Consider the following 11,513-nt stretch of genomic DNA (forward strand, 5'->3'; position numbering starts at 1 on the left):
TGTATTGGTGAAGTCCACTGACAGATTGGTAAAGTGAATAGGCCAATGAAGCTGCCTGCTGACTGTGGCTGTACAGTTTGTGATTCATAAAGGTGTCGTCAAAAATCTGTCTCTGGCCTGTGAAGGCCATAGGAATGGACTGGTCTGTCTCTGTCCTGTGAAGGCCATAGGAATGGACTGGTCTGTCTCTGTCCTGTGAAGGACATTGGGGCGGCAGGTAGCCTAGTGGTTAGAGTGTTGGACTTGTAACCGAAAGGTTGCAAGATCGAATCCCCGAGCTGACGAGGTAAAAATCTGTTATTCTGCCCCTGAACAAGGCACTGTTCTTAGCCCGTCTTTGAAAATAAGAATTTGTTCTTAACTGACTTGCCTAGTTAAATAAAGATACAATATGACTGGTCTTGTTTGTCCTGTGAAGGCCGTATGAATGAACAGGTCTGTCTCTGTCCTGTGAAGGCCATGTGAATTGACTGGTCTGTCTCTGTCCTGTGAAGGCCATGTGAATTGACTGGTCTGTCTCTGTCCTGTGAAGGCCGTATGAATGAACAGGTCTGTCTCTGTCCTGTGAAGGCCATGTGAATTGACTGGTCTGTCTCTGTCCTGTGAAGGCCATGTGAATTGACTGGTCTGTCTCTGTCCTGTGAAGGCCATATGAATTGACTGGTCTGTCTCTGTCCTGTGAAGGCCGTATGAATGGACTGGTCTGTCTTGTGAAGACAATATGAATGGACTTGTCTGTCTCTGTCATATGAATGGACTGGTCTGTCTCTGTCATATGAATGGACTTGTCTGTATCTGTCCTGTGAAGTCCATATGTATTGACTGGTTTGCCAAGCCCTCTGATATGGCTGACCACCTAGACCTGTTGCTAAAAGTCTGTGACTATACACTATATGCTATATGTGGCTATACGTCAGTGACTATACGTCAGTGACTATACGTCAGTGACTATACGTCTGTGCCCTCTCGGGGGTATAAGATATTGTTGACACTAAAGCTGTTATAGAAGTGGCTGTTGAACTGTCCTGCCTGCCCCCCTCCACTGAATGTGTTGTAGTACAGTCCTCTGTTGAAGGGAGACAGGCTGTCTGCTGGGTGGCCGTGGCCCCCGAGGCCCGCCTCTGAGAGTCCCGGGCTGTGACTGTCCTGGCCTGGGGTGGGGGTGTGGGGTGTGTGGTTGTGGTATGGGCTGCTATGGAGGGCTGTAATGTTCCTATTGGTCAGCTCGTTGACCAGCCCCAGAGAGCTAGTCTGTCTGCTGGAGGGACCAGAGGAGAGAGGAACGGAGGCCCCTAGAGGCCCGGAGCCCAGCCCAGCCATACTGCTGAAGAAGTTATTAAAACACGGAGTGCCACCGGACGCCAGGCCCGGGGGGGGGGAGCTCTTGTGACCCTCACTGACCACCTCCATGTCTGGGGAGGCGGGGCCTAGGAGCTGGGGGCTGTCTAAGGTCTTGATGGGCGGGGCTGCTCGGCCGTCCTCTGTCTTGGTGCTGTTAGTGGAGTCGGAGCGGCGCTTCCTCTTCCTCCTGAAGTTCCCGTTGTCAAACATCTTCTCACAGTTAGGATCCAACGTCCAGTAGTTCCCTTTACCTGGAACATAAATAATAGAAACTTTAGCATTATTATATAGTATTTATATATTAATAAGACATTATTATACAGTATTTATATATTAATAAGGCAATATTATATAGTATTTATATATTAATAGGACAGTATTATACAGTATTTATATATTAATAAGACAGGATTACATAGTATTTATATATTAATAAGACATTATTATATAGTATTTATATATTAATAAGACATCATTATATAGTATTTATATATTAATAAGACATTATTATATAGTATTTATATATTAATAAGACATCATTATATAGTATTTATATATTAATAAGACATTATTATATAGTATTTATATATTAATAAGACATCATTATATAGTATTTATATATTAATAAGACATTATTATATAGTATTTATATATTAATAAGACATTATTATATAGTATTTATATATTAATAAGACATCATTATATAGTATTTATATATTAATAAGACATTATTATATAGTATTTATATATTAATAAGACATCATTATATAGTATTTATATATTAATAAGACATTATTATATAGTATTTATATATTAATAAGACATCATTATATAGTATTTATATGTTAATACATTATTAATATATACACATTAGTAATATGTACATATCCAATGAAGAACTGGAGGGAGATGTGCTCATTCTAAACATGAGAAAACTAATGCTGGGATAAAAAAACATTACAGGATCAAATAAATGAGGCCCGCATACAGAATGAAGGCTTGTGTGAAATAATAAAGGAATAAAGCCCTATGAGCAGCAATATTCCATGTGGGGGCCACTCATTCCATGTGGGGGCCACTCATTCCATGTGGGGGCCACTCATTCCATGTGGGGGCCACTCATTCCATGTGGGGGCCACTCATTCCATGTGGGGGCCACTCATTCCATGTGCGGGCCACTCATTCCATGTGGGGCCACTCATTCCATGTGCGGGCCACTCATTCCATGTGCGGGCCACTCATTCCATGTGGGGGCCACTCATTCCATGTGGGGGCCACTCATTCCATGTGGGGGCCACTCATTCCATGTGGGGGCCACTCATTCCATGTGCGGGCCACTCATTCCATGTGGGGGCCACTCATTCCATGTGGGGGCCACTCATTCCATGTGGGGGCCACTCATTCCATGTGGGGGCCACTCATTCCATGTGGGGGCCACTCATTCCATGTGCGGGCCACTTTATACGTACAAATCCACATAATGTTGTAGTAGTTTAGTATTGTGCACATTATCACAAACAGTGATGTGATGCACCTAATACTCTGGCTTTGGAATGATACACTGATGAGGAAATCAATGTCTAGGTAGCTATTAATTTGAATGAGTTTGGGGTTAAAATTGTGTCATTCCCTAGAATATGGGTGCTCCGCTCTGCCCTTCCAGGATTAGGATATCAAACCTTTTATCTATAAACTGCCATGGTAGGAAACTGAAGGCCCACTCTGGACACGAAGCATCTAATAACAAGCTAACTGTTATGTTGTAATCCATAAAGTTTCTTACACTAAACTTGATAGTAATGTTAAACGCATTTACGGTAACATAATGTACCTTTATTTACAGTAATTTACAGGTAACTGGCTGCCAGTAAATTATCGTAAAAACAATAGGATTTTTTTTACAGTGTATTATAACAAACTTTTGGGGCAATCTAATATTGACCACATAGTCCTAATCTAATCTCTAGAATAATATATATTCTAATCTATGGAATGACCAAATAGTTCTAATCTACATAATAATATATATTCTAATCTCTAGAATGACCTCATAGTTCTAATCTAATATTGACCACATAGTCCTAATCTAATCTCTAGAATAATATATATTCTAATCTATGGAATGACCAAATAGTTCTAATCTACATAATAATATATATTCTAATCTCTAGAATGACCTCATAGTTCTAATCTAATCTACAAGATAATATATAATCTAATCTCTAGAATAATATATAATACTTTTACACGTGTTAATATATCTATATATTCTAATCTATATAATGACCACATAGTTCTAATCTAATATTGACCACATAGTCCTAATCTAATCTCTAGAATAATATATATTCTAATCTATATAATGACCACATAGTTCTAATCTACATAATAATATATATTCTAATCTCTAGAATGACCTCATAGTTCTAATCTACATAATAATATATATTCTAATCTCTAGAATGACCTCATAGTTCTAATCTAATCTACAAGATAATATATAATCTAATCTCTAGAATAATATATAATACTTTTACACGTGTTAATATATCTATATATTCTAATCTATATAATGACCACATAGTTCTAATCTACATAATAATATATATTCTAATCTCTAGAATGACCTCATAGTTCTAATCTACATAATAATATATATTCTAATCTCTAGAATGACCTCATAGTTCTAATCTACATAATAATATATATTCTAATCTCTAGAATGACCTCATAGTTCTAATCTAATCTACAAGATAATATATAATCTAATCTCTAGAATAATATATAATACTTTTACACGTGTTAATATATCTATATATTCTAATCTATATAATGACCACATAGTTCTAATCTAATCTACAAAATAATATATATTCTAATCTCTAGAATGACCTCATAGTTCTAATCTAATCTGCAGAATAACATATATATATATATATATATATATATATATATTTACATGTGTTTATAATATATATATATATATATTCAAATCTATAAAATGACCAAATAGTCCTAATCTACATAATAATATATGTTCTAATCTATAGAATGACCACATATCTAATCTAATCTCTAGAATAATATATATTCTAATCTCTAAAATGACCTCATAGTTATTTCTATGTCCCATGCTAAAGAAGCAAAGGCCAGTCAATATATTAGATATATTACATTTGACTCATCTCAAGTCTATGGGACACTGCTGATAACAATTCCTAGATTTAATATGCACAATGATAAGCATTATAGTCTTCTAAATAAAGGAAACAAATTAAAGGATAAAATGAACAATTATCAGCATATGGTTTGAATAACCCTTTATTTTATCTAACTGACATGATAGCCTGCAACTACCCTTAGTGGGAGTTGTTTATAAGGGAATGAGCTAATTCAAATCTTCTTTTCCCATTGAAAACCAAATGTGGGAACTCCCACTCAGGCGTTTTGTTTTACGCCTCCTACGTAAGTTTAGCAACAGGCCTACACCAATTTGTTCAATCGGTTTTAGGCCCAAACTTTTACACGTGTTTTTATAGGATTTCTAACCGACAGCTGAATCACATAGCCTACCTGACTAATTAAAATCTATCTACACATGGCCCTAGATGTTACAAAGATAAAATAGAACAGGATCGGATAATACCTGGGTCGTCCTCATCGCGGGGGACCTTTTTAAAGCAGTCGTTGAGTGACAGGTTGTGTCGGATAGAGTTCTGCCACCCCGCCTTGCTCTTCTTGTAGAACGGGAAATTATCCGCGACATACTGGTAGATCTGACTCAGGGTCAACTTCTTTTCGTGTGCGTTCTGGATCGCCATGGCGATGAGCGCAGAGTAAGAGTATGGAGGACGGACCAGCTTTAGCAACTCTTCCTGACTGGCGATGGACAGCCAACCCAGGTCCGGACCCCCGAACCCGGGAGAGTTGGTAAGGAACTGCCGCTGGGTACCGTAGGAAGGTGGCATAAAGGATGCTGTGTTGTTTCCGTGCAGGTAGGGGGTGGAGGAGTTCACGGGGGGCCCGTTCAACCACAGGGATGACGCGTAATCTCCCAGGCCGTATCCAGACGGTCTCTGTGCGCTCTGGAGTCCAGGCTGGTGGTACATGCTGAAGTTATCGCAGTAGACAGCCATCTCCGGCGGCTCCTGGGTGCTCTTGGGCTGGGGTTGGAGAGAGCTTGCTGTTGAAGACGAGGTGTGATGTACTGAAGGGTCGATGGAGTTCATGCTCCACTCGGGAGGACAACCCCAACGGAATTAGAACACAACAGTAACGGTTCAAACGGACGACCTGATCCCAAGCGCGCAACGTCAGCAACAAGTGCCAGAATCCAAAATCTGAGTTTTAATTTTATAACTTCAGACCGACAGTTTCTCATCCAGACACTAGATCATCTCTAACAGCCAATAGACACTCACTAACTGGTTGGGGGTGTGGCCATTGCATTTAGTTGAGAATTGACAGGCAGAGGTGTGAAATAATAACTTCTCTATGTTTCATACTAACGGCAACATAAAACCCGACAGAAAGTGTTTACTTGAAATGTAATATTAATACAACAATTGAGTTTGTGAATTATTCAAATTTGCGCCAGTAGATAGGTCTAATAAAAAAAATACTTCCCACTTCCCCCTACTGTTCTCCAAAGGCTTTTAATATATCATATATTTTTTAAATTATGGTTGTTATAATTACTACCGTAAATACTATTATTATTATTATTATAATATACATTTACATATTAATCGTTTCTAATTATATGTATTCAATGCTAGTAAATTAGCTTTTTTAGGGTTGGGGGTGGGAGTAAATGGGAGATTAATGGGCCTATCTAATAAATATAAGGTAGCATATCTCTGTCTAAGACATTATTGTATTATTATATAAGGTAGCATATCTCTGTCTAAGACATTATTATATTATTATATAAGGTAGCATATCTCTGTCTAAATCATGATTATATTATTATATAAGGTAACATATCTCTGTCTAAATCATGATTATATTATTATATAAGGTAACATATCTCTGTCTAAATCATGATTATATTATTATATAAGGTAACATATCTCTGTCTAAATCATGATTATATTATTATATAAGGTAACATATCTCTGTCTAAATCATGATTATATTATTAAATAAGGTAACATATCTCTGTCTAAATCATGATTATATTATTATATAAGGTAGCATATCTCTGTCCAAATCATGATTATTGTTATCCATAATATTATGAATGTCATCCTTATTATTAGCAGTAGTAATATTGGTAACAGCAGAAGCCTAGATTCCCATTAGGCCTATTATAATGAGTAGCCTGCAAGTAGTAGTCCTATTCATTATTATATTAATTTCACTGGGCTTATGACAATAACTTATAAAAATAATAATATTAATAATTATTACATTTATACAAATATTTCTTATTTCATTATTCAATTAGATTTGCTTTGTGTGTGTGTGTGTGTGCGTGCGTGCGTGTGTGTGACTATACAAGTGTGTGGCCTAAACTAAGACCTGTGGGTGTATAATGCTATCAGCCTGTTGCCTCAGACTATCTATAAAATTAGAAAATACTTTAAATCTGATTTTATTGAGTACTGGATAAGACAGAATAAACAATGTGACCACATTCCTGTGTCAATTGAGTAAAAATCCTCATTAATCATAAACTAATAATCCAAACAATGGAAAACAACACAAACTGTTGATGTAGTGTAGCTCTTGTCCAGTTTCTAAAATAGCTTTTCTTCTTGTATAACAAGATCACATGAACAACTCTATGTGATGATCGATCATCATGTTCATATAGATGAGATAAAAAAAAGAAAGCAACTGCCTTGGAATCGTAAAAAGCAGCATGCTATTTTAACACCCCTACCAGTACAATCTCCTTCAGAAACACTGCTTGCAAATGACACCCGTCCATCACACAAGGTTCAGGTTTGGAAAAATGTCATGTATCAAATTCATAGACCTGCCCTACAAGCTCAGACTCTTTTTGTATCCCGCAATTTATAACATTGGCAAAGAATATTGGCCATTTTTTTAATCAATCATTTGTCGTTCACGTTTTAGAACGCTGCAAGTAATACATGTCCCAAACTCCTCTGATGGCCTACACCATCCGTGGGGCTATAGCGTCCTCTACTGTAGACAGACTGATATTGGAGAATATCAGTGACAGTGACGCAGTTCACAGATTAACCGAACGATAGCGCCGTGAGTTCAATTCAATTCAATTCAAGGGCTTTATTGGCATGGGAAACATGTGTTAACATTGCCAAAGCAAGTGAGGTAGATAATATATAAAGTGAAATAAACAATCAAAATTAACAGTAAACATTACACAGTGGCAAGAGAGTTCTCTCTCTCCTCCGCAACCAACACATCATGCAGTGTACGTAATAGCCACACGATGGCGACAAACGTCTGTGTTCCACTGGAGGAATTCATGAAACATGAAATTAGATGAAAAATGAAATGTTTTGCCAAAAATAACATACCCAAATCTAACTGCCTGTTGCTCAGGCCCTGAAGCAAGAATATGCATATTCCTGGTACCATTTGAAAGGAAAAACGTTGAAGTTTATGGAAATGTGAAAGGAATGTAGTAGAATATAACACAATGGATCTGGTCAAATATAATAGGACGAAAAAACCAACCGTTCTTTTGTACCATCATCTTTGAAATGCAAGAGAAAGGTCCTACAGGCCCTAGTTTCTACCTTCTTAACAGCACTATAAACAAGGCAGGTCCTACAGGTCCTAGTTTATACCTTCTTAACAACACTATAAACAAGGCAGGTCCTACGGGCCCTAGTTTCTACCTTCTTAACAACACTATCAACAAGGCAGGTCCTACAGGCCCTAGTTTCTACCTTCTTAACAACACTATCAACAAGGCAGGTCCTACAGGTCCTAGTTTATACCTTCTTAACAACACTATCAACAAGGCAGGTCCTACAGGCCCTAGTTTATACCTTCTTAACAACACTATAAACAAGGCAGGTCCTACAGGTCCTAGTTTATACCTTCTTAACAACACTATCAACAAGGCAGGTCCTACGGGCCCTAGTTTCTACCTTCTTAACACTATCAACAAGGCAGGTCCTACAGGCCCTAGTTTCTACCTTCTTAACAACACTATCAACAAGGCAGGTCCTACAGGCCCTAGTTTCTACCTTCTTAACAACACTATCAACAAGGCAGGTCCTACAGGCCCTAGTTTTGTCGCACCCTGACTACTGTTCAGTCATGTGGTCAGGTGCCACAAAAAATGACTTAGAAAAATTGCAATTGGCTCAGAACAGGGCAGCACGGCTGGCCCTTGGATGTACACAGAGAGCTAATATTAATAATATGCATGTCAATCTCTCCTGGTTGAAAGAGGAGGAGAGATTGACTTAATCACTACTTTTATTTATGAGAGGTATTGACATGTTGAATGCACCGAGCTCTCTGTCTAAAATACTGGCACACAGCTCGGACACCCATGCATAGGCCACAAGACATGCCACCAGAGGTCTCTTCACAGTCCCCAAGTCCAGAACAGACTATGGGAGGCACACACTACTACATAGAGCCATGACTACATGGAACTCTATTCCACATCAAGTAACTGATGCAAGCAGTAAAATTATATTTAAAAAAGAGATTAAAAAACACAATTTTATTTTTTTATTTAACCAGGTAGGCCAGTTTAGAACAAGTTCTCATTTGCAACTGCGATCTGGCCAAGATAAAGCGTAGCAATTCGACACATACAACAACACAGAGTTACACATGGAATAAACAAAACATACAGTCAATAATACAGTAGAACAAAAGAAAACAAAAAGTCTATATACAGTGAGTGCAAATGAGGTAAGTTAAGGAAATAAATAGGCCATGGTGGCGAAGTAATTACAATGTAGCAATTAAACACTGGAATGGTAGATCGGCAGAAGATGAATGTGCAAGTAGAGATACTGGGGTGCAAAGGAGCAAAATAAATAAATACCAGTATGGGGATGAGGTAGGTAGATAGATGGGCTGTTTACAGATAGGCTAAGTACAGGTGCAGTGATCTGTAAAATGCTCTGACAGCTGGTGCTTAAAGCTAGTGAGGGAGATGTGAGTCTCCAGCTCCAGAGATTTTTGAAATTCGTTCCAGTCATGGGCAGCAGAGAACTGGAAGGAAAGACGACCAAAGGAGGAATTGGCTTTGGGGGATGACCAGTGAGATATACCTGCTGGAGCGCGTGCTACGAGTGGGTGCTGCTATGGTGACCAGTGAGCTGAGATAAGGTGGGGCATTATCTAGCAGAGACTTGTAGATAACCTGTAGCCAGTGGGTTTGGCGACAAGTATAAAGCGAGGGCCAACCAACGAGAGCATACAGGTCGCAATGGTGGGTAGTGTATGGGGCTTTGGTGACAAAACGGATGGCACTGTGATAGACTGCATCCAGTTTGTTGAGTAGAGTGTTGGAGGCTATTTTATAGATGACATCACCAAAGTCGAGGATCGGTAGGATGGTCAGTTTTACGAGGGTATGTTTGGCAGCATGAGTGAAGGATGCTTTGTTGTGATATAGGAAGCCGATTCTAGATTTAATTTTGGATTGGAGATGCTTAATGTGAGTCTAGAAGGAGAGTTTACAGTCTAACCAGACACCCTGGTATTTGTAGTTGTCCAAGTCAGAGCCGTCCAGAGTAGTGATGCAAGCAGGGGCGGGCAGCGATCGATTGAAAAGCATGCATTTAGTTTTACTTGCGTTTAAGAGCAGTTGGAGGCCACGGAAGGAGAGTTGTATGGCATTGAAGCTTGTCTGGAGGTTAGTTAACACAGTGTCCAAGGAGGGGCCAGAAGTATACAGAATGGTGTCGTCTGCATAGAGGTGGATCAGAGAATCAACAGCAGCAAGAGCAACATCATTGATGTATACAGAAAAGAGAGTAGGCCCGAGATTTGAAACCCTGTGGCCCACCCATAGAGACTGTCAGAGGTCCAGACAATAGGCCCTCCGATTTGACACACTGAACTCTATCAGAGAAGTAGTTAGTAAACCAGGCGAGGCAATCATTTGACAAACCAAGGCTATTGAGTCTGCCAATAAGAATGTTGTGATTGACAGAGTCAAAAGCCTTGGCCAGGTCGATGAATATGGCTGCACAGTAATGTCTCTTATCGATGGCGGTTATGATGTCGTTTAGAACCTTGAGCGAGGCTGAGGTGCACCCATGACCAGCTCTGAAACCAGATTTCATAGCGGAGAAGTTACGGTGGGATTCGAAATGGTCGGTAATCTGTTTGTTAACTTGGCTTTCAAAGACCTTAAAAGACAAGGTAGGATAGATATAGGTCTGTGGCAGTTTGGGTCTAGAGTGTCACCCCCTTTGAAGAGGGGGATGACCGCGGCAGCTTTCCATTCTTTGGGAATCTCAGATGATACGAAAGAGGTTGAACAGGCTAGTAATAGGGGTTGCAACAATTTCGGCAGATAATTTTAGAAAGAGAGGGTCCAGATTGTCTAGCCCGGCTGATTTGTAGGGGTCCCGATTTTGCAGCTCTTTCAGAACACCGGCTATCTGGATTTGGGTAAATGAGAAATGGTGGGGGCTTTGGCGGGTTGCTGTGGACGGTGCCGGGCAGTTGACCGGGGTAGGGGTAGCGATGTGGAAAGCATGGCCAGCCGTAAAGAAATGCTTATTGAAATTCTCAATTATAGCGGATTTATCGGTGGTGACAATGTTTCCTAGCCTCAGAGCAGTGGGCAGCTGGGAGGAGGTGCTCTTATTCTCCATGGACTTTACAGTGTCCCAGAACTTTTTGGAGTTAGTACAACAGGATGCAAATTTCTGTTTGAAAAAGCTAGCCTTAGCTTTCCTAACTGCCTGTGTATATTTGTTCCTAACTTCCCTGAAAAGTTCCATATCACGGGGGCTATTCGATGCTAATGCAGAACGCCACAGGATGTTTTTGTGCTGGTCAAGGGCAGACAGGTCTGGAGTGAACCAAGGACTATACCTATTCCTAGTTCTAATTTTTTGAGAGGGGCATGCTTATTTAAGATGGTGAGGAAGGCACTTTTAAAGAATAGCCAGGCATCATCTACTGACGGGATGAGGTCAATGTCATTCCAGGATACCCCGGCCAGGTCGATTAGAAAGGCCTGCTTGCAG

The 11,513-nt window shown here is 39.5% G+C and overlaps 1 protein-coding gene across 1 annotated transcript; it reads right to left on the bottom strand.

The window, feature by feature from the left end:
* Positions 1–618: 618 nt before the first annotated feature.
* Positions 619–5,659, bottom strand: LOC112222922 (forkhead box protein I1c-like). Its single transcript, XM_024385788.2, has 2 exons — positions 4,988–5,659; positions 619–1,592 (listed from the first exon to the last, which is right to left on the bottom strand). The coding sequence occupies exons 1-2, from the start codon at positions 5,568–5,570 to the stop codon at positions 949–951; spliced, it is 1,227 nt and encodes a 408-aa protein (XP_024241556.1). The 5' UTR covers positions 5,571–5,659; the 3' UTR covers positions 619–948.
* Positions 5,660–11,513: the final 5,854 nt, after the last annotated feature.

This window comes from Oncorhynchus tshawytscha, linkage group LG11 (genome assembly GCF_018296145.1).
Source record: "Oncorhynchus tshawytscha isolate Ot180627B linkage group LG11, Otsh_v2.0, whole genome shotgun sequence".
Taxonomy (NCBI): domain Eukaryota; kingdom Metazoa; phylum Chordata; class Actinopteri; order Salmoniformes; family Salmonidae; genus Oncorhynchus; species Oncorhynchus tshawytscha.

Excerpts from the sequence above, each read along its gene's own strand:
- LOC112222922 (XM_024385788.2), bottom strand. The coding sequence starts at position 5,570 with ATGAACTCCATCGACCCTTCAGTACATCACACCTCGTCTTCAACAGCA. Across the intron at positions 1,593-4,987 it reads CCGCGATGAGGACGACCCAG|GTAAAGGGAACTACTGGACG; the intron begins GTATTATCCGAT and ends TTTATGTTCCAG.